The sequence below is a fragment of the Melopsittacus undulatus genome, unplaced genomic scaffold (assembly GCF_012275295.1).
Source record: "Melopsittacus undulatus isolate bMelUnd1 unplaced genomic scaffold, bMelUnd1.mat.Z mat_scaffold_471_arrow_ctg1, whole genome shotgun sequence".
NCBI lineage: Eukaryota > Metazoa > Chordata > Aves > Psittaciformes > Psittaculidae > Melopsittacus > Melopsittacus undulatus.
This window is the reverse complement of record NW_022994348.1, coordinates 19772-46254: the sequence shown is the minus strand read 5'-3', so window position 1 is coordinate 46254 and position 26483 is coordinate 19772. Positions and strand designations below refer to the sequence as shown.

Sequence of the window (26483 nt, the reverse complement as noted above, 5' to 3'; positions counted from 1 at the left end):
AGAGGCGTGGGGGGGCGCCCTGGGCGCCGGGCGGGACTAAGGCGTGATTGACAACCGCCGCAGCCAATCAGAGGCGTGGGGGGGCGCCGTGGGCGCCGGGCGGGACTAAGCGTGATTGACAACCGCCGCAGCCAATCAGAGGCGTGGGGGGGCGCCGCCGGCGCCGGGCGGGACTAAGCGTGATTGACAACCGCCGCAGCCAATCAGAGGCGTGGGGGGGGCGCCGTCGGCGCCGGGCGGGACTAAGCGTGATTGACAACCGCCGCAGCCAATCAGAGGCGTGGGGGGGCGCCGTCGGCGCCGGGCGGGACTAAGCGTGATTGACAACCGCCGCAGCCAATCAGAGCAGTGATCCGGCGCCGCCGGAGCCGGGCGGGACTAGGCGTGACTGACAAGCGCCGCAGCCAATCAGAGGAGTGGGGGGCCAGTGTAGAAACCGAACGGAAGCGGGGCGGGAGTAAGAGTGACTGACAGGCGTCTCAGCCAGTCGGGGTGCGGGCTTGTGCCGCCGAACCGGGTCCCGGACCGTACCGTACCGAGCCGAGGCGAATCATGGGGGTAACGGGACTCGGCGGAGGCAAACGGGGGGGGCAATGGCAGCTGTCGGCTCCCCTGGGACCCCATGGAAGCCTACTCCGGTCCCTCCGGGCGGCTCCGTCCCCCTCAGGCGGCTTCGGCTGCCGCTCGGTTCCCTTCGGGCGGCTCCGGCCTCTTGGGGTGCAGTTCGTACTTTTGGCCACAGGAGGGCAGCACCTCCCTTTGCTCTGAGCCACCCCTTTGCTTCCCCTCCCGCATCTCCGGCACCTGCAGTACCGAGCTTTGGACACAGGATGGCAGCAGCGAGCAGTGCCCCGAGCTACGCCGTGCCCCTCCACCTCCAGCACCTGCAGTACCGACGCTTGGACACGAGGTGGCAGCACACGCTGCAGAAGCAACGGCCTTAGAGCAACGGCGGCTCCCCTCCCCGTTGACAGCCTCCGGGGACCCCAGCTGCTGAGTGGGGACAGTTTGCAATATTGGGGCTGGGGCAAAGTTGCTTAAGGAACTTCTATTCGAGATTCTTTCAGACTTTTATTGCTTTGTGTTTGCTTTGTGGGGATTTATAATCACATTCTTCTCTTTTGCTTTTTATTTTCTTTACACATTTATTATTTCCTTTTTCATTCATGTTTTTTCCAGCTGTCCTTGTCTTTTAGTCTCTTTCAGTAACTATTTTTAGGCGTCCCATACCTAAAATGAGATAAGAAATGGGCAAACATGGGTTAGAAAATGAAAAAAATGGTTCAAAACACCTTACAAATGGTCCAAAGTGGAACACAAGTGGCCCAAAATGGATTAAAACAATCAAGAAATGGGTAAAAATGGGTTAGAAGTGGGCAAAAATGGCCTACAATGCGGAAGATGTGGATAAATATGGGACAGAAACAGCCACAGACAGGTCAGAAATAGCCCCCAAAAAAGCTTTTAAAGGGGTTAGAAATGGGAAAGATGGGTTAGAAATTGCCAAAAACGGCTTAAAACTGGTAAGAAATGGGCAAAACTGGGATAGAAATGGCCATGAATTGTTTTGAAATAGACTAAAATGGCTTAAAATAGGGTAGAAATGGGGAAAAATGGCTTAAACCAGGCTCAGAAATGGGCAAAAATGTGTTTGAAGTGGCAAAAAAAAATGGTTAGAAGAAAAAATAGTTTAGAAATGGACAAAATGGCTTAAACCAGGTTAGAATTGGACATATAAGGGTTGCAAATGGCTAAAAATGGGTTTAAATCTAGTTAGAAGTGGCCACAATTGTGTTAGAAATCGTCAAAAAAGGCTTAAAGCTGCTGACAAATGGGAAAAAATGGGTTAGAGAAATAAAAAAGTGGCTTAAACAGAGTGAGAAAAGGGCCAAAAAAAGAGGGAAATTTTAAGAAATGGCTTTAAAAGGGTTAGAAGTGACCAAACACGGGTTAGAAATGGCAGAAAGAATTTAGAAATAGCAAATAAAACAGTTTAGAAGTGGGCATAAATGAGTTAGAAACAGCCATGTTACGGCATCTTCTTGGAATCAGGGGCTAAGTACACACCTCTGTCCCTGCAAGTGCTGCCCGGGGCTGCCAGGAAAGCCGATCTGTGCAATAGGCTGTGTGTGTTCTGGTCTGTGAGCCCACCATCAGCTACGGTACAGGTGAAGTCTTGTCACTGGAAAATGTTGAGCAGATAATACCCTTTAGTGAGCTAGAAAGCGGCACTAACGCTGCCTGCCTGGCAGGCTAGGAAAGGCAGATACATTTGGGGTTATGCACACGAAAGCTCTACGTCCTGCCGTGGTTCCAATGTCATTGCTCTTAGAGGTAAATGGAAAAGCAGCCTCAGGCCTCCTGCTGGGCTCAGGGATCCATCAGCTGCACCTGAGCAGCTTTGCCTGCAGGATGTGATACTTGCTATGCTGGTAAGTGACCAGTTCAAATAGGTTGAAATCAAGGTGCATTTGCCCAGAGCTGGGTGTTACTCGCACTGGTACTGGTACTTGTGGCAGCAAACATTTACCGTGACCCACCTGCTGAACAGAGCTCAGTACTGCAAATAATAAGCCAGTTTCCCCTCCCTGGCTGCATTAAAACAGGCTCCTCCAGATGAATTTAACCTCATGTCAGTGAAGCACTTTAGCTCAAGGTGCCAAAGACAAGCTTCGGCATGGGCACAATGCCACCAGACACACCAAAGAGCGTGAGGACGGGAAGCCCTTCCCTAAGAAAGAAGGGTAACTGTGGCCTTGGGCTTCTAAAGAGACCCTCAGCAGCTGTAGGGAAATGCCTGCATTCCCTGGGGTTCTAATCATATGAGCACAGGATGGTTTTGGTTGGAAGGAACCTTTAAAGGTCATCTGGTCTAACCTCCCCTGCCATGAGCAGGGACATCTTCAACTCCATCAGGGTGCTCAGAACCACATCCAGCCTGGCCTTGAATGTCCCCAGGGATGGGGCATCCACCACCTCTCTGGCCAACCTCTGCCAGTGCTTTACCACCCTCATTACAGAAAAATACTGGGGCTGACCTGTTCCTGGTTCTCCCTCCCTCCCTCCAGGCCTTGCCTTCTCCTCAGCAGTGCAGGTCCTAATTCAACAAAGACAACACCAAGGGCTGCAAACTCTGCTGGCAGTACCCAAATGTCAAGAGGAAACCGGGGACCTGCATTGTCACAACATCCAACAGGATGATTAGAAAAACACTGGTAATTCCCCATAGCCATAGAGCTGCTGCAAAACAGCCTGCAAGCAAAGCAATTGCTGTTTAAGCAAAAAGCAGCGCAATGGTCTCCGAGCAGGAAAGCAAACCAAGCTGAGATTTCCTGGGACAATGTTTTCAATTACGTGAATGTAATTGACTGGAAGGGAAAAAACTTCTTGAATTAAGCACGTAAACAAGGTGAACAAAATAATTTCTTCCTTGTTCAAGCAGAGGATGTGGTTTTGCTCTCATTTACTGGCCCCAGGTAGGAGAATCTACATCTGTCCAGCTGTTAAAGTGTCACTCTGCATTATGCCAATGTAAGAGGAAACAAAGTCCTGCATCCACATCTTCAGCCCCAGCTCAAGAGGGACGTGGAGCTGCTCAAGCGAGCCAGAGGAAACCATGGAGCTGCTGCGAGGGCTGGAGCAGCTATGCTCTGGAGCCAGGCTGAGAGAGCTGGGCTGGGGCAGCCTGGACAAGAGAAGGCTCCTGAAGGGGAGACCTGAGAGCAGCTCCAGTGCCTAAAGGGGCTGCAGGAAACCTGGAGAGGGGCTTGGGACAAGGGCCTGTAGGGACAGGCCAAGGGGAATGGCTTGAACCTGCCCGAGGGGAAACTGAGCTGAGCTCTTAGGCAGAAGCTGTTCCCCGTGAGGGTGCTGAGGCGCTGGCACAGGGTGCACAGAGAAGCTGTGGCTGCCCCATCCCTGGCAGTGTTCAAGTCCAGGTTGGACACAGGGGCTTGGAGCAACCTGCTCTAGTGTGAGGTGTCCCTGCCTGCCTGTGGCAGGGGTTGGAGCTGGATGAGCTTTAAGGTCCCTTCCAACATGAACCATTCCATGATTCTGTAAAATGTAGAAATGGGGAGGATAACTACAGGCAAATTACAGACCAATCGATGAAAGCAGAGAGTAAATGGATTTCCTCTCTCGGCAAGGTCAGAGAAGCATGTGCTACGATTACCAGACATACCTCCGCTCTCTTCTCCTGCTTCCCAGTTGCAGAAACCTCTCTTTCCTTTTTGGTCTTGCAGATGAAAGAAAGAGGCTAAAAAAGTCTTCTGGAGCTCTTGAAAGGGTCTGTTCTGGCACACACAGTGTGCACATGGCTGCACGCTGCTCTGAAACAGAAGGGTTCTTGTATTTATCTAAGAACAAGAACTGGGTTTTTCTCAAAGCTCAAGAAACCACTGATGTGGGTCCACAGCATCAACGCTGATGAGGCTGATAGGCGGGTGTGCAGCCTAAAAAGAACGCATGATCAGGGTGCAGGTCACGTGTAAAACTCGCTCAAAACAGACACTCATATAGGGCATCGTGCAAGCAGGGTATTGCTGCAGCAGCCATCCCTTGAAGAAATGGCTGGTTTTACAAACCTGTCTATCCTTACATCATCTTTATGTTCCTCCTCCTCGTACATATGAACATAAATTGTTAACAAGTTAAGCATAGATGCATAGATGGCATAGATGGCCACTAAAAACAAGAAAAAAAACCCATGTACTACTATGCCAAACCTAATACATCGGTGCTGCTCACACCAAACCATACACTGGGAGCTTCCTGCCAGCCTGTACCACTTCAGAGCTTGCAGCTTTTACCATGATATTATGATATTAACTTGAATTTTTGCACTGACTGCTAAGAAAGCAAAAAAGGAAGCATTTTTAGCAAGGGATAATAAAGCTATTTCATAGTATCATATCTATAAATAAAGATGCATTCATTACCATCGTACATCACAGTCCTCTATGATAGGCAGGAAAGTGCCAAGTCCCCAGCTCCCCATGCCTCCCTGGGCACGGGCCCTCACTGCAGGGGCACCTCTCCAGCTCACAGGGCAATTCTGCTTTCGGAGGCAGCCTCCCGGAAGGATGCAGCCATTTCATCCTGTTTCAGGGCAGCACCACTCCAGGTGCTATCATTGCAACCGGCCACAAACTTCCCCTTTCTTGGGGGAAGAGAGGGAAACCGATGCGTTTGACTCCTGGAAAAGCTTTGGGGTGTGATGAGAAACATCCTGCACACAGAACAAAACAATCGAGCACCTTGGGGAAGCCCTGGCAAACTGTTTCTGCGGCTCTCCATGGGTCGCAGCACCCCCAGTGTCTCTCCCCCCCCCCCCGTTTGTCCGTACCCCAAAGACCACGGTGGTGGCGCCGTGCAGGAGGTGGATGCCGAGTCCGTGCAGCAGCGGCGGCAGCAGCTGTTGCCGTGGAGACCGTGACCCGGAGCGGCGGCAGCAGCTGTTGCCGTGGAGACCGTGACCCGGAGCGGCGGCAGCAGCTGTTGCCGTGGAGACCGTGACCCGGAGCGGCCGCGGGGAACACGAGTGCCTCCGGCAGGAGGGATGGGAAGGGGGACACGGTCCCCGCTGCAGGCCGGGACAGCAGCGCCGCCCCCCCGCGACTGCCCCCCTCCGGCTGCCGGCCTGCCCCAGACCCCCTCGGTGCCCCGGTTCTACCCTGGGCCGAGCCGAGCCGTGCCGTGCCGATCCGGGCTGAGCCGTGCCCGGCGGGGGGGGCAATGGGAGGTGTCGGCTCCTCCCGGAACCACTCGGTTCCCTTCCTCCTCCTGCCCCCTCCCGCCCCTCCCCGCCCCGCCCGCCGCCATAGGGCGGCCATGGAGGAGGTGCAGAGAGAGGTGCGGGAGCAGGAGCCGTGAGGAGAGGGGAGGGAGGCGGCTGGGGGGGAGCGCGGCTCTGCGCCGCCATGGGGAGAGGGGAGACAGGGGCGGGCACGGGGGGGGGGGTGCACTGATGCCACTTGATAGGCGCCATCTTGAGTACGGGCGCCGGGACAGGCCAAATTAGTGAGACGCCATTTTGACGTACGGCACTACGGGGCGGCCATCTTGGTGAGGTGCTAGCCTGAGTACGGCACCTCACCCCTCATGGCGTCCGCGTTGCCGTGGTAACGGCCGCACCGCGCCTGCGCTGCCGCCATTTTTTGTTCCAAGATGGCCCTGACGAGCGCGGCGCGGCCGGAAGCTCCGTTCCCGTCCCGTTCCCTCCTCTCGGGGCTCGCAGGGCCCCCACAGAACCCCATAATGGGAATGCAGAACTCCAGATACCCCTCATAAAGCCCCACAGAACCCCGTATCCCCCCCCTATTGCCCCACACGTCATCTAGGGACTCCAGAACCCCATATCCCCCCGTATTCCCCCATACACCCCATAAGGGGTCTCCACACCCCTACAAAACACCACGGAGAGACTCCAGACCCCCAAATCCCTCCATAGACCCCCATACAGGGACTCCAAATCCCCCCACAGACCCCCATACTGGGACTTCAGACCCCCAAATCCCCCCAGACCCCCATGTAGGGACTCCAGACCCCCAAATACACCCATAGACCCCCATGCAGGGACTCCAGACCCCCAAATCCCCCCACAGACCCCCATGTAGGGACTCCATATCCCCAAAACCCCAGTATTGTCCTCCCATATACCCCGCCCTATGATAGGGTAGGCTAACCCCATCTAATCCAGGCTCATCTAACCCAGGCTAACTGAGGATAGGCTAATCCAGGTTAACCAAGACTAACTCGAGGTAACTCAGACTAAACTAAGTTAAGGAGGCTAGGATAATCTCACCCGTCTAATCTCACCTGTCTCTTATCTGAGCTAAATGACCCGGGATGATCCAAACCGGGTCACCCAAGCTAATCTGACCCGGGATAATCCGACCTGGGCTAATCTGACCGGGCTAATCTGACCCGGACTAATCTGACCCGGACTAACCTGACTCGAGCTAATCTGACCCCTGGGGTAATCTGACCAGGGACAAATCTGACCCAGGACAAATCTGACTAGGGTCAGTCTCCCCCCAGTCAATCTCACCCAGGTCTAATCTCACTCATCTTAATCTCACGCTGGATGGAGGCTATGCTATGCTTCCCCAGGCTAGGCCAAACCACACAGCCGTGGTAAACTAACGCAGGCTATGCTAACCCGAAGTGAGCCGAGCAGAGCTGAAGCCACCCGGGGGGGCGGGGCGGAGGGTCAGCGCCGTCCAATCCCGGGCCGCACGGCTGAGGGACCGTTTTCCCGCCTAGAGACCGGTGGCCAATCAGCGGTGTCCTTTTCTGTGAGGGAGCGATGGCAGTGCCCGGGAAGGAGCAGACAGCGGTGAGGGCTGGAACGCAGCTTTGTTTTCTGTACGTGCACGGTTACGGAGCTCAGCAGGGTTTAGCTCGGCGCGGTAAAGATCGAGACTTGCTGGACGAAGGTTAGTTCGGGCTTTGGTGGGCGGGAAGACTGTTGTGATGACGGAGGAAAGGGGTTTAAATGGGAGAGATAGTGGGGAAGGGGGGGAGAATGGCTGTTAGGGGGGACAGATGGTAGAGAAGGGGGGTGGGGGTGTGGGAATAATGGCGGTTAAAAGAGATAGATGATGAGAAAGGGGTGAAGAGTGGGATACGGGATAGAAGAACAGGGGGGAGTGGCGGGGGGGAAGACAAATTGGCGTGGTGGGGAAAAGCAGATGCCGTATTGGGGGGGACAACACATGACAAGAAATGGACCAAAAGGGCTTGGAAACAGCCAGAATGGCTTCAAAAGAGAAACAAGTGGGCATCAATAGGTTAGAAATAGCCTAAAGAAGATTACAAATAACCAAGAGCAGCTTAAAACAGGACAGAAATTACCACAAATAGAAGTAACAAAGAACAGTTTAAAACTAGTAAGGAATGGGCAGAACAAGATGGAAAAGCCTCTCCATTGTTTACAATGTGACAAAAGAATCTAAAAAAGGTTTAGAAATGGAGAAGAGTAAGATAAAAATGACCATACAGGAGTTAAACCAAGCTAGGAAACGGCAAAACCAGGCTAGAAATGGGTAGGAAATGGACCAAAATGGTTTGGAAACTGCCAGAATGGCTTCAGAAGAATTAGAAATGGGCATCAAGAGGTTAGAAATAGCCTGAAGCACATTAGAAATAGGCAAGAGCAGCTTAAAACAGGCCAAAAATGACCACAAATACTAAAGAAGGAGCCAAAACCAGCTTAAAACTAGTAAGGACTGGGCAGAATAAGATGGAAAAGCCTCTCCATTGTTTACAATGTGCCAAAAGAATCTAAAAAAGGTTTAGAAACGGAGAAGAGTAAGATAAAAATGACCATACAGGAGTTAAACCAAGCTAGGAAGGGCAAGACCAGGCTAGAAATGGGTAGGAAATGGACCAAAATGGTTTGGAAACTGCCAGAATGGCTTCAGAAGAATTAGAAATGGGCATCAAGAGGTTAGAAATAGCCTGAAGCACATTAGAAATAGGCAAGAGCAGCTTAAAACAGGCCAAAAATGACCACAAATACTAAAGAAGTAGCCAAAACCAGCTTAAAACTAGTAAGGAATGGGCAGAATAAGATGGAAAAGCCTCTCCATTGTTTACAATGTGCCAAAAGAATCTAAAAAAGGTTTAGAAATGCAGAACAGTAAGATAAAAATGACCATACAGGAGTTAAACCAAGCTAGGAAGGGCAAGACCAGGCTAGAAATGGGTAGGAAATGGACCAAAATGGTTTGGAAACTGCCAGAATGGCTTCAGAAGAATTAGAAATGGGCATCAAGAGGTTAGAAATAGCCTGAAGCACATTAGAAATAGGCAAGAGCAGCTTAAAACAGGCCAAAAATGACCACAAATACTAAAGAAGTAGCCAAAACCAGCTTAAAACTAGTAAGGAATGGGCAGAATAAGATGGAAAAGCCTCTCCATTGTTTACAATGTGCCAAAAGAATCTAAAAAAGGTTTAGAAATGCAGAACAGTAAGATAAAAATGACCATACAGGAGTTAAACCAAGCTAGGAAGGGGAAGACCAGGCTAGAAATGGGTAGGAAATGAACCAAAATGGTTTGGAAACTGCCAGAATGGCTTCAGAAGAATTAGAAATGGGCATCAAGAGGTTAGAAATAGCCTGAAGCACATTAGAAAAAGGCAAGAGCAGCTTAAAACAGCCCAGAAATGACCACAAATATTGAAGAAGGAGCCAAAACCAGCTTAAAACTAGTAAGGATTGGGCAGAATAAGATGGAAAAGCCTCTCCATTGTTTACAATGTGCCAAAAGAATCTAAAAAAGGTTTAGAAACGGAGAAGAGTAAAATAAAAATGACCATACAGGAGTTAAACCAAGCTAGGAAACGGCAAAACCAGGCTAGAAATGGGTAGGAAATGGACCAAAATGGTTTGGAAACTGCCAGAATGGCTTCAGAAGAATTAGAAATGGGCATCAAGAGGTTAGAAATAGCCTGAAGCACATTAGAAATAGGCAAGAGCAGCTTAAAACAGGCCAAAAATGACCACAAATACTAAAGAAGTAGCCAAAACCAGCTTAAAACTAGTAAGGAATGGGCAGAATAAGATGGAAAAGCCTCTCCATTGTTTACAATGTGCCAAAAGAATCTAAAAAAGGTTTAGAAATGCAGAACAGTAAGATAAAAATGACCATACAGGAGTTAAACCAAGCTAGGAAGGGCAAGACCAGGCTAGAAATGGGTAGGAAATGGACCAAAATGGTTTGGAAACTGCCAGAATGGCTTCAGAAGAATTAGAAATGGGCATCAAGAGGTTAGAAATAGCCTGAAGCACATTAGAAATAGGCAAGAGCAGCTTAAAACAGGCCAAAAATGACCACAAATACTAAAGAAGGAGCCAAAACCAGCTTAAAACTAGTAAGGAATGGGCAGAATAAGATGGAAAAGCCTCTCCATTGTTTACAATGTGCCAAAAGAATCTAAAAAAGGTTTAGAAATGCAGAACAGTAAGATAAAAATGACCATACAGGAGTTAAACCAAGCTAGGAAGGGCAAGACCAGGCTAGAAATGGGTAGGAAATGAACCAAAATGGTTTGGAAACTGCCAGAATGGCTTCAGAAGAATTAGAAATGGGCATCAAGAGGTTAGAAATAGCCTGAAGCACATTAGAAAAAGGCAAGAGCAGCTTAAAACAGCCCAGAAATGACCACAAATATTGAAGAAGGAGCCAAAACCAGCTTAAAACTAGTAAGGATTGGGCAGAATAAGATGGAAAAGCCTCTCCATTGTTTACAATGTGCCAAAAGAATCTAAAAAAGGTTTAGAAACGGAGAAGAGTAAGATAAAAATGACCATACAGGAGTTAAACCAAGCTAGGAAACGGCAAAACCAGGCTAGAAATGGGTAGGAAATGGACCAAAATGGTTTGGAAACTGCCAGAATGGCTTCAGAAGAATTAGAAATGGGCATCAAGAGGTTAGAAATAGCCTGAAGCACATTAGAAATAGGCAAGAGCAGCTTAAAACAGGCCAAAAATGACCACAAATACTAAAGAAGTAGCCAAAACCAGCTTAAAACTAGTAAGGAATGGGCAGAATAAGATGGAAAAGCCTCTCCATTGTTTACAATGTGCCAAAAGAATCTAAAAAAGGTTTAGAAATGCAGAACAGTAAGATAAAAATGACCATACAGGAGTTAAACCAAGCTAGGAAGGGGAAGACCAGGCTAGAAATGGGTAGGAAATGAACCAAAATGGTTTGGAAACTGCCAGAATGGCTTCAGAAGAATTAGAAATGGGCATCAAGAGGTTAGAAATAGCCTGAAGCACATTAGAAAAAGGCAAGAGCAGCTTAAAACAGCCCAGAAATGACCACAAATATTGAAGAAGGAGCCAAAACCAGCTTAAAACTAGTAAGGATTGGGCAGAATAAGATGGAAAAGCCTCTCCATTGTTTACAATGTGCCAAAAGAATCTAAAAAAGGTTTAGAAACGGAGAAGAGTAAGATAAAAATGACCATACAGGAGTTAAACCAAGCTAGGAAATGGCAAAACCAGGCTAGAAATGGGTAGGAAATGGACCAAAATGGTTTGGAAACTGCCAGAATGGCTTCAGAAGAATTAGAAATGGGCATCAAGAGGTTAGAAATAGCCTGAAGCACATTGGAAATAGGCAAGAGCAGCTTAAAACAGGCCAAAAATGACCACAAATACTAAAGAAGTAGCCAAAACCAGCTTAAAACTAGTAAGGAATGGGCAGAATAAGATGGAAAAGCCTCTCCATTGTTTACAATGTGCCAAAAGAATCTAAAAAAGGTTTAGAAATGCAGAACAGTAAGATAAAAATGACCATACAGGAGTTAAACCAAGCTAGGAAGGGCAAAACCAGGCTAGAAATGGGTAGGAAATGGACCAAAATGGTTTGGAAACTGCCAGAATGGCTTCAGAAGAATTAGAAATGGGCATCAAGAGGTTAGAAATAGCCTGAAGCACATTAGAAATAGGCAAGAGCAGCTTAAAACAGGCCAAAAATGACCACAAATACTAAAGAAGTAGCCAAAACCAGCTTAAAACTAGTAAGGAATGGGCAGAATAAGATGGAAAAGCCTCTCCATTGTTTACAATGTGCCAAAAGAATCTAAAAAAGGTTTAGAAATGCAGAACAGTAAGATAAAAATGACCATACAGGAGTTAAACCAAGCTAGGAAGGGCAAGACCAGGCTAGAAATGGGTAGGAAATGAACCAAAATGGTTTGGAAACTGCCAGAATGGCTTCAGAAGAATTAGAAATGGGCATCAAGAGGTTAGAAATAGCCTGAAGCACATTAGAAAAAGGCAAGAGCAGCTTAAAACAGCCCAGAAATGACCACAAATATTGAAGAAGGAGCCAAAACCAGCTTAAAACTAGTAAGGATTGGGCAGAATAAGATGGAAAAGCCTCTCCATTGTTTACAATGTGCCAAAAGAATCTAAAAAAGGTTTAGAAACGGAGAAGAGTAAGATAAAAATGACCATACAGGAGTTAAACCAAGCTAGGAAACGGCAAAACCAGGCTAGAAATGGGTAGGAAATGGACCAAAATGGTTTGGAAACTGCCAGAATGGCTTCAGAAGAATTAGAAATGGGCATCAAGAGGTTAGAAATAGCCTGAAGCACATTAGAAATAGGCAAGAGCAGCTTAAAACAGGCCAAAAATGACCACAAATACTAAAGAAGTAGCCAAAACCAGCTTAAAACTAGTAAGGAATGGGCAGAATAAGATGGAAAAGCCTCTCCATTGTTTACAATGTGCCAAAAGAATCTAAAAAAGGTTTAGAAATGCAGAACAGTAAGATAAAAATGACCATACAGGAGTTAAACCAAGCTAGGAAGGGCAAAACCAGGCTAGAAATGGGTAGGAAATGGACCAAAATGGTTTGGAAACTGCCAGAATGGCTTCAGAAGAATTAGAAATGGGCATCAAGAGGTTAGAAATAGCCTGAAGCACATTAGAAATAGGCAAGAGCAGCTTAAAACAGGCCAAAAATGACCACAAATACTAAAGAAGTAGCCAAAACCAGCTTAAAACTAGTAAGGAATGGGCAGAATAAGATGGAAAAGCCTCTCCATTGTTTACAATGTGCCAAAAGAATCTAAAAAAGGTTTAGAAATGCAGAACAGTAAGATAAAAATGACCATACAGGAGTTAAACCAAGCTAGGAAGGGGAAGACCAGGCTAGAAATGGGTAGGAAATGAACCAAAATGGTTTGGAAACTGCCAGAATGGCTTCAGAAGAATTAGAAATGGGCATCAAGAGGTTAGAAATAGCCTGAAGCACATTAGAAAAAGGCAAGAGCAGCTTAAAACAGGCCAAAAATGACCACAAATATTGAAGAAGGAGCCAAAACCAGCTTAAAACTAGTAAGGATTGGGCAGAATAAGATGGAAAAGCCTCTCCATTGTTTACAATGTGCCAAAAGAATCTAAAAAAGGTTTAGAAACGGAGAAGAGTAAAATAAAAATGACCATACAGGAGTTAAACCAAGCTAGGAAACGGCAAAACCAGGCTAGAAATGGGTAGGAAATGGACCAAAATGGTTTGGAAACTGCCAGAATGGCTTCAGAAGAATTAGAAATGGGCATCAAGAGGTTAGAAATAGCCTGAAGCACATTGGAAAAAGGCAAGAGCAGCTTAAAACAGGCCAAAAATGACCACAAATACTAAAGAAGTAGCCAAAACCAGCTTAAAACTAGTAAGGAATGGGCAGAATAAGATGGAAAAGCCTCTCCATTGTTTACAATGTGCCAAAAGAATCTAAAAAAGGTTTAGAAATGCAGAACAGTAAGATAAAAATGACCATACAGGAGTTAAACCAAGCTAGGAAGGGGAAGACCAGGCTAGAAATGGGTAGGAAATGGACCAAAATGGTTTGGAAACTGCCAGAATGGCTTCAGAAGAATTAGAAATGGGCATCAAGAGGTTAGAAATAGCCTGAAGCACATTAGAAAAAGGCAAGAGCAGCTTAAAACAGCCCAGAAATGACCACAAATATTGAAGAAGGAGCCAAAACCAGCTTAAAACTAGTAAGGATTGGGCAGAATAAGATGGAAAAGCCTCTCCATTGTTTACAATGTGCCAAAAGAATCTAAAAAAGGTTTAGAAACGGAGAAGAGTAAAATAAAAATGACCATACAGGAGTTAAACCAAGCTAGGAAACGGCAACACCAGGCTAGAAATGGGTAGGAAATGGACCAAAATGGTTTGGAAACTGCCAGAATGGCTTCAGAAGAATTAGAAATGGGCATCAAGAGGTTAGAAATAGCCTGAAGCACATTAGAAATAGGCAAGAGCAGCTTAAAACAGGCCAAAAATGACCACAAATACTAAAGAAGTAGCCAAAACCAGCTTAAAACTAGTAAGGAATGGGCAGAATAAGATGGAAAAGCCTCTCCATTGTTTACAATGTGCCAAAAGAATCTAAAAAAGGTTTAGAAATGCAGAACAGTAAGATAAAAATGACCATACAGGAGTTAAACCAAGCTAGGAAGGGCAAGACCAGGCTAGAAATGGGTAGGAAATGGACCAAAATGGTTTGGAAACTGCCAGAATGGCTTCAGAAGAATTAGAAATGGGCATCAAGAGGTTAGAAATAGCCTGAAGCACATTAGAAATAGGCAAGAGCAGCTTAAAACAGGCCAAAAATGACCACAAATACTAAAGAAGTAGCCAAAACCAGCTTAAAACTAGTAAGGAATGGGCAGAATAAGATGGAAAAGCCTCTCCATTGTTTACAATGTGCCAAAAGAATCTAAAAAAGGTTTAGAAATGCAGAACAGTAAGATAAAAATGACCATACAGGAGTTAAACCAAGCTAGGAAGGGGAAGACCAGGCTAGAAATGTGTAGGAAATGAACCAAAATGGTTTGGAAACTGCCAGAATGGCTTCAGAAGAATTAGAAATGGGCATCAAGAGGTTAGAAATAGCCTGAAGCACATTAGAAAAAGGCAAGAGCAGCTTAAAACAGCCCAGAAATGACCACAAATATTGAAGAAGGAGCCAAAACCAGCTTAAAACTAGTAAGGATTGGGCAGAATAAGATGGAAAAGCCTCTCCATTGTTTACAATGTGCCAAAAGAATCTAAAAAAGGTTTAGAAACGGAGAAGAGTAAAATAAAAATGACCATACAGGAGTTAAACCAAGCTAGGAAACGGCAAAACCAGGCTAGAAATGGGTAGGAAATGGACCAAAATGGTTTGGAAACTGCCAGAATGGCTTCAGAAGAATTAGAAATGGGCATCAAGAGGTTAGAAATAGCCTGAAGCACATTAGAAATAGGCAAGAGCAGCTTAAAACAGGCCAAAAATGACCACAAATACTAAAGAAGGAGCCAAAACCAGCTTAAAACTAGTAAGGACTGGGCAGAATAAGATGGAAAAGCCTCTCCATTGTTTACAATGTGCCAAAAGAATCTAAAAAAGGTTTAGAAATGCAGAACAGTAAGATAAAAATGACCATACAGGAGTTAAACCAAGCTAGGAAGGGGAAGACCAGGCTAGAAATGGGTAGGAAATGGACCAAAATGGTTTGGAAACTGCCAGAATGGCTTCAGAAGAATTAGAAATGGGCATCAAGAGGTTAGAAATAGCCTGAAGCACATTAGAAATAGGCAAGAGCAGCTTAAAACAGGCCAAAAATGACCACAAATACTAAAGAAGTAGCCAAAACCAGCTTAAAACTAGTAAGGAATGGGCAGAATAAGATGGAAAAGCCTCTCCATTGTTTACAATGTGCCAAAAGAATCTAAAAAAGGTTTAGAAATGCAGAACAGTAAGATAAAAATGACCATACAGGAGTTAAACCAAGCTAGGAAGGGCAAGACCAGGCTAGAAATGGGTAGGAAATGGACCAAAATGGTTTGGAAACTGCCAGAATGGCTTCAGAAGAATTAGAAATGGGCATCAAGAGGTTAGAAATAGCCTGAAGCACATTAGAAATAGGCAAGAGCAGCTTAAAACAGCCCAGAAATGACCACAAATATTGAAGAAGGAGCCAAAACCAGCTTAAAACTAGTAAGGATTGGGCAGAATAAGATGGAAAAGCCTCTCCATTGTTTACAATGTGCCAAAAGAATCTAAAAAAGGTTTAGAAACGGAGAAGAGTAAAATAAAAATGACCATACAGGAGTTAAACCAAGCTAGGAAACGGCAAAACCAGGCTAGAAATGGGTAGGAAATGGACCAAAATGGTTTGGAAACTGCCAGAATGGCTTCAGAAGAATTAGAAATGGGCATCAAGAGGTTAGAAATAGCCTGAAGCACATTAGAAATAGGCAACAGCAGCTTAAAACAGGCCAAAAATGACCACAAATACTAAAGAAGGAGCCAAAACCAGCTTAAATCTAGTAAGGATTGGGCAGAATAAGATGGAAAAGCCTCTCCATTGTTTACAATGTGCCAAAAGAATCTAAAAAAGGTTTAGAAATGCAGAAGAGTAAGATAAAAATGACCATACAGGAGTTAAACCAAGCTATGAAGGGGAAGACCAGGCTAGAAATGGGTAGGAAATGGACCAAAATGGTTTGGAAACTGCCAGAATGGCTTCAGAAGAATTAGAAATGGGCATCAAGAGGTTAGAAATAGCCTGAAGCACATTAGAAATAGGCAAGAGCAGCTTAAAACAGCCCAGAAATGACCATAAATACTTAAGTAACCAAAAATAGCTTAGAACTAGTCAGGAATGGGATGAAGTAAAATGGAAATGCCTGTTAATTGTTTAGAATTAGTCTTACTGAGGCTTACCTGAACCTAGCGACCGTTTCTCACTGTGCAGCTTCTCAGACAGCCAACATGCAAGATCCATTCCCTGGGCATGATGCTCCAGCTTCTCAGCTGTTGGGACTCTGCTCTGGGAGGGGCAGTTTCTGCCTGACCTGGATACTGCTGGTTCTCTTTCTCCCTGCCATCTGGGCTTGCTTCTTCCCCGTGCTCTTCTTTATCTATCTCTGCCACGGATTCTGCTGCTTCCTGCTCTCACAGCCAAGCAGTGGAGAAAAGAGAACAGTGAGGGATTTTTTTATGGACAAATCCCATGCAAGCATTTCACAGGAGAGACAATCCCCTACAAAAATTCTTACCTATGAAACCCAACAGCCGCAGCCACTGCAGCCATTAGCGAGGGCCTGTGCTTGAGCTGCCTCTGCATCTGGAATAAGAAGCATTTATGAAGAAGCCTGATGGCTTTACTGGAGCTAAGCAGTTGTCCAAAGACGGGCGAAAGCAGGAGAGCAACAGCAGCAACTGAAGTCCTTAACAGAAAGGCTGGGATGAGCTGGCCTCCCCCAGGGCTCAGCCCAGCAAGGTCTGTGTGCAGAACAAAAGGAGGGCAATGCACCCTTCCCCCTTCTCATTTCTCCGAGAATCCCAGTCTCCAGATCCTTCAGCACCTTAAAGCTACAGTCAACAGTCTAATTTCCCAACTAAGCACAAGATTAGATCAGAGAAAACAAGCAGGGAACGCCTTGGCTGCTTTAGAAACAGCTATTTCAACCCTGGCCCCTTTCCCTCCCAGTGCAGGTACAGTGTGAATTACGGACCTCCAGGTAACCCCCCCCCCCCCCCCCCCCCCCCCCCCCGTGCCTTCACTCCCCTCAGTACCGAGCACCGAGAGGCTTCCCGTGCCGAGCGGCCAGCAGGCAGGAGAGGACCCCTCTGCGCACGTCCAAGGCACGGCCGGGCGGCCGGGCCCGCTCCCCTCCCCGGTAAGCCCGGCCCCGCGGTGGGCTCGGCTCTCACCTGCTGCTGCCGGGACCCGGACCTGGACCCGGACCCTGCCCGCCGCCATGCTGCTCCCGGGGGCTGCGCCTGCCACACCGAAACGGCGCGGAGGGACCGGAGCCGGCGGGCGGCCACCAGACTGCGGCCGCATGGAGCCGCGCTTGCTACAGCCCGCCGGAAACCGGCGGGCACCACGTGACACCAGCCACTTCCGGGGACAGGGAGCACCACGGCTCATGCGCGGAGGCAGGGCTGCAGTACCTAACCTGGACACAAGATGGCAACAGCGAGCGGCGCCAGCCGCCGAAACGCCCGCCACCCCCCCCCCCCTTCCAGCCCTGCCGATCATTGTCATGTCATCCTTATGGGATCACTGTCGGGGCTGCAAGAGTGTCTGCCGGCTGCTCTGCATCTCTGCCACAGAGCCTTGCTTCAAGCCTGCTTTCATCACGTTGACAACTGCTTCAGAGCAGAGATCTGAACAAAAACACTGGCCAAATTATCACCGAGTTGCTAAACAACTACTATGTTAATACCCACACAGCTTTTATGTCTAGAGACCATTGCTGAGCCCAGAACCTGTAACCTCCATCCCAAGGAAATGCTCAAGATCTGCCTCTGATCATAATACACACAGACTTGCACTACAGATGCTGCACCTGGCCCAAATACACACCATGAGTAGAGCAGCTCCAAGGCAAACACACACACACAAAACACTACACATGCTGTGACACCAACAAACAGAGAATAACCTACACAGGCACAGTACCTCCCAGACGGAGCAGCACATCTGCCCGGATCACATGCACAGACCCAAGAGCAAAGCAACCGGGCTCCTGAGGAGCCTGAGAACCAGGTCTGACAAAACCAAATCATTCCAAACACAAACACAAATAAGATAAAAATGACCATACAGGAGTTAAACCAAGTTAGGAAAGGGCAAGACCAGGCTAGAAATGGGTAGGAAATGGACCAAAATGGTTTGGAAACTGCCAGAATGGCTTCAGAAGAATTAGAAATGGGCATCAAGAGGTTAGAAATAGCCTGAAGCACATTAGAAAAAGGCAAGAGCAGCTTAAAACAGGCCAGAAATGACCACAAATATTGAAGAAGGAGCCAAAACCAGCTTAAAACTAGTAAGGAATGGGCAGAATAAGATGGAAAAGCCTCTCCATTGTTTACAATTTGCCAAAAGAATCTAAAAAAGGTTTAGAAACGGAGAAGAGTAAGATAAAAATGACCATACAGGAGTTAAACCAAGCTATGAAGGGCAAGACCAGGTTAGAAATGGGTAGCCTGAAGCAGATTAGAAATAGGCAAGAGCAGCTTAAAACAGGACAGAAAAGACCATAAATATCTAAGAGGTAACCAAAAACAGTTTAAAACTAGTAAGGAATGGGTAGAATAAAAATTCTGTCTTAAATTTCTATTCAGATCTGAATGGAAAGTGAACACCTTACTTCATTGTAGGGTGAAATTAATGTGAAATAAACAGTACAGGGGCTATTAGGAACTGCCCATTCAGAATGGTGTGTGCCTTCCTGAGGGTTGTGTTTATGTACCCACTCTTCCAAAGTCTCCCAGAACTGAACAGAATCATAAAGTCTCCAAGAGGATTTACTGAATCACACACAAATGAAGTGGTTGCGTCTTCTCATGCACAGAACATTCATTTGATAGAATGTCTCTGGGGCTAGGTGAGGAAGAAGACCAACCAGCTAACAGATGGAACAAAACCCCATCACAACACTGCAATCACACCTCACTCTGTGGGCCCTGTGGATAGAACTAGAATTTTCCATTGCTCTCAGGTGCCTCGTTAAGGCACTGAGGGCATTAGTAAGCCTTAATGACCCTAAACAGCCTCACCTGTGCACCAGACCACACCCAGGAGCCCTATTTAAACCGAGCTCTGTACCTCAGTTTTCTTTAGAACTCTGTTGGAGGAATGCTGCTCTTCAGCTCTGTCCCTGCCTGTGAAGATTGTTAGTCTGGACTTCAGACTGACTGCCCGGCTTGATCTTCTATATGATTATAGAGCAGCTTGGCAATTGCTGGACCTGATGGTGATTTGTGGACTGGATTGCTGCTTGTTCACAAGCCTGATAGACTCCTGGCTGGACTTGGCTGCTGCTGGACCTTCTCTTCTTGGGTACCTTGAAATTGGGCCTAGGCTGGCAGAGGTCTCTTCTCCTGCTGTGGGAGCCCAGAGGTGGCCTGGTCTGCTCTTGTTTCCTGAGGGCTGTGGAGATCCCTGCAAGGTTTGTGGGCAGTGTGGAGGATATGGCTCTGAGGATGAGCCTGTGCTGCGGCACCAGAGGGGCCTCTTGCCAGGGAGCCGGGAGTGCTGTGTGCTCTGCCTCACCAACTGCCTCATCCACAGAGAACAGCTGGGCTTCTCTGGGCCTTTTGCATGGATTTCTTTGCCTTGAGCAAAATATTTGGCTGCTGAGTTATGAACTAACTCCTTAGACCTGTTTGAGCCACTACAGTGAAGAGCTGCAGGTAAAGGCCTGCAGTCTAAGGAGCAAATTATGTTTGTTTTCCAAGTGCCATGAAGTGCTGCCCCAGAAGTACCACTGCAAGGCAAAGTATGTGGGGCTGGTGTGCCCTTTCTCTGCTATATGTGTGATTGGACTTGGAAATGGCTTTTAATTGCAATGTTTCATATCAAGCTTGTGGGGAGAGTCTTGCTGAGGCTGACACAACTCCCAGTTTGACTGAGTTAACTGGCTAATTGGAGAGACATGGGAAGATGTACATCGAAAGAGAGTAAGAGGCTTCTGAAACAGGAGGTGGAGAAAGCGAACTCCATTCAAAATCCATTACCAGGAGCTTCAGCCAGCCTCAAGCAGTCATCTGTAATGCAGCTAAACCAAGGTAAGTGTTGAGCCTTACTACTTTTACTGATAAGACTTTACTTTTTAAAGCAGTGTGCTGAACATGTTTAAGTGTTTCTATGTATATTTGCAAACATAACTTCTATTGATGTGTCTCAAATGCATTTGGAAGCTAGTTTGTGTGTTTGTGTGCTCTAGTGCTCCTCAGAGTTGCTACAACTACCAGGTGCTAAAAGCCCTTCAGAATAAGACTAAGCAGGAGCTGCAAGGATATTAAAAGCAAACATTCAGATACTAATCAAACTTCCTACATGTCTCAATAACTGAACAAGTTCTATTGTGTGTGCACAGCTACGCAATAGTGCACTTTCTGGGTTTGGCTAGGAAAAGATGTCTTAGCATGGTGTTTGCTCTCTCAGGTGAGTTCAAGGCCTGACAGAGCTGGTTGAACCAGTGATGCAGGTGTTGGTCCATCTTATTCAGCCTGGTGAGGTTTCTGTTACTTTGCTTCAGGGCAGTGAGTGAATCATTTTGTTTGGGAGGCTGCAGCTGTGTCTAACCCTGTTTCTATGCTGGTTGGGGAAGGAATGCCTTATGGAAAGGAAGTATACCTGTGTGGTGGTAATGATTACATTGCTGAAGAGATGTTTAAGGCTATACAGCAGTGGTGCTAGATTTAATGCATTGAGACCCTTTGTTATATGTATATGATGTAGTTAAAAAGTATGTCTTGTGATTATTTGTATATGTACAGTTGTATAAAGTTAGTCCTTGTTACAATAGCCTATTTTGTGCTTCTGCATTGGCTCTAGATAACTTGGACCTTCTATCGAATTGATTTTGGCCCAGGTTCACAGGGTTAGTCATAAAACTGAGTTCTTCATAGGACTGGGGCTCCTGAGATATTTTTGAGTCTTTGTGCCCTCTAAGTGAGCATAACCTGCACACAGCATGGTATTCTCAGCTTCTAGAAACAAGTGCTAGAGGATTAGCCTATTAAGTTATGGGGAGAGAGAGGAAAACAGTACCAAGTACTAGCTCTTGTTACATTTGGTTCTAACTGTGCATGTCATTAGAAATTAGAAATAACAAAAAGCTTTTTTTTTTTTTTTTTTTTTCCCCTGCCAAGATGGTCAGAAGCAGAGAGCAATTTTCTTGGATTTAGTACTTGTCAGACTTTTACCCAATTCGGTATTTGATCCTTTCTTAACCCATGGAGGGGAGCTGAGCAGTTTTGTTGGCATTCAGCTTCTGAGCTGCTCTTTTCTTCATCAGGAGAAAACCTTTAAATCACTCACAGACTAATAGAAAATAAACAAACACAGGGTTTAATTTTTATACTTAACTGCTCCACATCTCACTTGAAAAGTTCATGATCATGTTTTAAGAGACTTGCTCATCTCTGGGGGGTGGGCATTTTCCTCCCTGCATGGAGAAGTTCCCTTAGGGTGAAAAGAGGGGAAATTTTAATGGGTTACAGAATGATCTTTCTAAATTCTTGATTACTTTCAATTTTGGGTATGTAATATCTACTGGAGTTCTTAATCAATTGGTGTTTCTAGGTCTTTATTGAAGCTAGAGAGCTGAGTTAGTTTTTTTGTGCGATGTCATGCTAACTGTTGGGTGATGGCTTTTCATAGACATGTTTGAGTCAGCTGTCTGCATAGTGGCTGCCTAGTTTCTCCCATAGGGCAATGCAATGAAGTGTAGTATGTTCTAGAAAGCCTACATGTAGGATGTATGGATTTTGATGGCTGCTGCAGGAGAGGAGTATTTGTTGTTATTGTGGAAATTTGTTGCTGGGTTTTATACTTGCTTGAGTTTGGTGTGTTTTCATCTGGAAAAAGCAGGTTGTATGCTTGGAACAAGAATTTAGCAAAGCTGGAGAGACAGAAGTGCAAATGCTAAATGAAAAAAGCAGAACCTGATGGGTGGTACCTGTTAAATAATGTTCTGTACTGGTGCCAATCAGGGCAGTGTAATGATCAGGGCTTCTATGCATGAGCTTCCTAGGATGTAACATGCTCTATCTGTGCTCTCCTGGCAATATGCTCTACTTTGCTCTTAAAGTCTTCAATTTTTACATGAGTACTTTTTTGACTTTTTTTACCCCATTGAAGTGGATGATTAAATAAAAGCTGTTGTCACTTATCACCAGTCTTAACCTCTCAACACCCTTGTGGTAATAGCACTACTATAAGACTTAATCCTCTTGTTTCATGCCAGCTTTGTGTTGGAGGAGTTACTGTCCCAGAGTCTGTACTCAGTTTATACCAGAGCACAGAGCTCTAAGCTACTAGTAGTAGTCACAGAAACTGAAATCATGAACACTTCCCAGTGATGCTTAATCAAATCTGTGTTAAGGAAGCTGTGGTAGAAAAATGTTTGAGAGCAAAATTTAACAGTGATGGTTTCTGAGGTGTATGGGTAGGTTTAAGTTTTGGTTACTGTAAAATGAAATACATAAACCCATGTATCTATCAGCCTTTCTATAAGGAGTGTAATTAGATCCTTGCCTAGTTAATTGAAGTACTTGTGTGCCAAAGCTTTGTTGTGAAACTGGGAGAAGGTTCTTCCTGTGTGTCAGGCAGTGGCCTTTAACATGGAACTTGCCATTTTAGTATGGAAATTGGAGGCAGCAATCTTAAATTTGCTTTCAGATGACATTTATGAGCTAAACTCAATCATTTATTTGTGGTAAGCTGACACTGAGAGAACTTGTCTTTAGACTAGAGTGGATACTTGGGAAACTTTTTTTCCATTAGAATACCTCTATTTATCGGATGGGTTTACATGGGGAACCTGGAAAATTGCTTCAGAAGTACAAATCACTGGAATTATGGTCATTTTGTGCATATCTTCTCACTTGAACATCATATCTATAAGATATTGATTATAATAGGGGACCTGGTTATTTATAAATGTATAGCCACATTTTAAGGGATTTTAAGGTTTATTTCTTTCTTGAAGAAGCAAAGAACTTTTATTTTTGTGTAATTTTGCATGTAGCCTGACCTTGGAAGATCAAAAAAGAAGAGGCTGCATGTCAAGAGAAGAGAGAAGAGGTGGCGTGTGTAACGGCGAGGTGAGGAGCGGCGTCGGGCAGAAGAGGGGGCATGAGAAAGGCACCCTGGGCAAAGGGAATCCCTGTGGGCACAGGGCGAGGTCACGTAAGAGCATGATGGCACCTTTGGGGGGCCCTGAGGAGCGCTGTGTGCTGGGCGACCTCCCTGTAAGCAGGGCTCAGGTCTTTGCTACTCTTGGTTTTGGCCTTTGGCCGTCTTGCTCCTTTGGCTGCCCGGAGAGCGTGGCAACCCTGTAAGGAGGGTGAGAGCCAGCGTCTCCGCACCCGAGGGGGAAATAGAGCTCTCTTGGACCCCCAGGCCACCCTGTAAGCAGGGGAGGGCCATTTCCCTGTCCCTCTCCTCTGCCCCAGCAGCTCTCTGCCTGCTGGTGGCCTACCCAGCCTGACCCCCTGTTGTCAGGGCGTGTCACAGCATCTGGCCCTTGGCCTGTTGAAGCTCTCTGGCTTCCATGCAGCCCTGGGCATGGTCTGAGGCTCTCCTCTCTTGCTTGGTGAGTAGGGTGACTCCCCAGACAGTGGCTGCACAGAGACCGTCTCCCTTTTTGGGACGTTTTGGTTTGTGTTTGTCTTGTCCTTGTCTATCAATGTGAGGGAGTGAGTGAGCTTGTCCTTTAGGCACCTGTTAAAATTGCTGCAGCTTAGCTTAAGCCTCCCTGGAAGGAGAGCAGGTCTCTGTGCAGTAACAGGGGCGTCTTCCCTAAGTCCACGAGCGGAGGGATGGTCTGGACTCGCCCCTTCTTTCCAAAGACGGCGCCAAGCCACTTAGTCGTGGTGCAGGCAATGCGACCTGCCTGTAGTCAGGATCTGGGTCTCTGCCTGCATGGCTGCCTGTGCTGCTGGTGGCCTGGCAGCGTGACCCCCTGTTGTCAGGGCGTGTCACAGTATTTTCCCCTTTGTGCCTGGAAGCCGGAGAGCTTCAATACGCCGTCACCATAATGAGAACAAACCAGACCTTGTCAAGCCCCAGTCCCTTCCCTCTGTACCACTGACCGGGAGCTAGTGAGAATGCATGTACAGTTTAGAGTGAGCTACTGCGTGGGGCTGCAGAGTGGTAATGGAAGGGCTAAAGGCATGAAGCAGATTTGGGATTGGAGCACTGTGTTTCCAGCTTTGACATCAGTTTTCTGTTTTACTTCAGTGCAACTATTTTAGTAATTATTTTTTTTCTTATTAGTTCCTGTCCTTCACCTCTTGGGGAGTTTACTTACTGGATGCACTTCCTGGCCTTGTGTTTGACGCAGCAAAAGAAGATGTGGCACTGCGGACGAGCATACTGAGGAAGCTGCTTCTGGTAAGTAGGTGGAAGTAGAGAGAATAACAGTGCATTCAGCTGGAACTTCAGCACTGAGGCAAGCATGTATCTTGCTGATCTGCTTTGAAAGCTCAGGGCAAAGGCACTACCTTGTCCAGCAGCATAATCACTTCTTTTGAAGTCATTGACTCTTCAGAGGTTTGCTCCATCTGAAGCATTGTCTGCTTTTTTGCACTGCCTTTCTTTGGTATCACAGTGTCCTTGGATAGGTTGCTTCCTTATAAATGTAATGGTGTTTGCTTTGGAACAGTCAGACAAGCTTAGCTCCTGTTGGGCCAAGCTCTTGAATCTTTAAAAGTCAGCTAAGCTGTAAATTGTTCTGCGATTTCCTTGCGATAGTCTGGTTGTGCTGCCGGTCAGCACACAGAAAGAACAGGTCCCTTTTTCAGCTACACTAGCAAGTCTTTTAGCACAGCAGGGAGCTGTGGAGCAGGAGAAAATGAACGTCGGGTTTGGTGTGTGAATAGTTCTTGGGGAATGGGTAGAAGAAAGGGTTGTGTTGGGAGTAAATGTTAGGCTCTGCAAAGCTGAGAAATGTCCAGGTTTTTGCTGCGATACTGAACCTCTTTCTCTTTAGGCTAATCTATTTAGCTTGAATTCATGTGGGTAACTCTGTGCATGTTTAGCAGGTGGATGTAGCTGACTCAAGGGGAAAGCTGAGCAACCTTGGATACTGAGCTCTAATTGGTGAGTCTAGAGGTTACTACTGTTTACAAAGCTAATGTTTATAACTTGTTTGTTCTTGTATTTGTAAAATTGCATTTGTGTATTTTGTAATACTGTATTTGTAAAAACACCGTGGGAAACTACAGCCTTGGCAGAGATCATTCTCTGCACGAAAACATGGGAAATTACAGAAGCATAACAAGACAATTGACCTTGCTTATGCCTGCCAAGAATCTTCTTGTCCAGCAACAAGGCTCAGGGTATTGGGATCGCTCACTGCGTGGCCTTGGCTCTGCAAGAATTGCATGAGTGCGGACTTGTAGAAATGCTTTTTGTTGTGTTAATAAAAAAATGGAGAGGGTGAGGGTGGATGAGAGGGACTATTGATTTTGTACTTGTATGGGTTGTTTCTGTACCCCTATGATGTTTTCCTCCCTGACTGTAACTTGTTAGAATAGTTGCCTTAACTGAAAAAGGAGAGGGTGAGGCTGGATGGGAGGGACTATTGATCTTGTATGGTGCCGCGGCCAGGTGGAGGGGAGAAAACACCGATACGATGTAGGTTCACAAAATGCTCCGTTTATTGATTACAAAGCTGCTCTTAATATACTGTCTTACATGTGATCACGCATTACTTGATTGGCTGCTTCACTTTGCCCACGAGGGATACACGCTCCCCTTTACCTCTCCTGATTGGTTTCACGCCTTCGCTTCAGCTTAGCGTTACATCATGCTTCTGCAATTACTGGCATCCTGTTATTGCATTCCTGTTTTGCTGATCTTGACACTTCTTCTTCTTTTAACCTGGGGTCATAAGTTCACTTTCTCACAGCTTGCTGTAGGCCTCTTCAAGCGCCCATGCTCGACCCCCAACATCTCCCCCTCTTTTTTCAAATAAGGCGTTTGTCATCTGCTGCATGCGTTGCATAATACATTGTAACAAACAAGGTCCAAAAAACAAAATTAACAACATAATCATTATTGGTCCGCTAAACATCATGATTAAACTCCTTAACCAACTACTTATTCCTAACGATTTTAACCAAGAGTCTATAGGATTTGTTTCTACAGTAAGTTCTTTCATATTTTCTTTAAGTTCAAACAAATTCTTGTGAATAGATTCAGAATGATCAGAAAGATTCATACAACACATGCCCAGAAGCATTCTAATGCAAAGGGGATGTGAAGCAGCTGCAGAAGTAAACTGTACAGTGTTAACAGTCAAGGAGTTACACTCCCCCCCCCTTTTTTTTTTTTTTTGATCAGACAAAAAGCCATTTATTGCAAAGCTTTAACTCCTTATATACTATTGCTTACACACACCTACAGCAATTTGGCATATCATGATTGGATACTTGTC

At 46.1% G+C, this 26483-nt stretch overlaps 1 protein-coding gene and 1 long non-coding RNA gene across 13 annotated transcripts; one reads left to right on the top strand and one right to left on the bottom strand.

The window, feature by feature from the left end:
- Window positions 1-1168: 1168 nt before the first annotated feature.
- Window positions 1169-16307, bottom strand: LOC117438543 (formin-like protein 14). Of its 11 annotated transcripts, none has more exons than XR_004550863.1 (5): window positions 16243-16304; window positions 7163-7468; window positions 4184-4331; window positions 2068-2182; window positions 1169-1230 (listed from the first exon to the last, which is right to left on the bottom strand). XR_004550863.1 is itself a non-coding variant. In XM_034074021.1 (4 exons), the coding sequence occupies exons 1-4, from the start codon at window positions 5832-5834 to the stop codon at window positions 3015-3017; spliced, it is 753 nt and encodes a 250-aa protein (XP_033929912.1). In that variant the 5' UTR covers window positions 5835-6316; the 3' UTR covers window positions 2979-3014. The 11 variants fall into 11 exon arrangements, 4 of the variants coding, with proteins under 4 accessions (XP_033929912.1, XP_033929910.1, XP_033929909.1 ...); XR_004550864.1 differs by having other exon boundaries at window positions 4184-4326; XR_004550865.1 differs by lacking the exon at window positions 7163-7468 and having other exon boundaries at window positions 16243-16307.
- A 3405-nt stretch (window positions 16308-19712) lies between these two features.
- On the top strand, window positions 19713-25305 carry LOC117438542 (uncharacterized). 2 transcript variants are annotated; one of them, XR_004550861.1, is made up of 5 exons: window positions 19713-20100; window positions 23070-23145; window positions 24320-24436; window positions 25084-25144; window positions 25270-25305. It is a non-coding gene; the product is annotated as an uncharacterized lncRNA (long non-coding RNA). The 2 variants fall into 2 exon arrangements; XR_004550860.1 differs by lacking the exon at window positions 25270-25305 and having other exon boundaries at window positions 25084-25246.
- Window positions 25306-26483: the final 1178 nt, after the last annotated feature.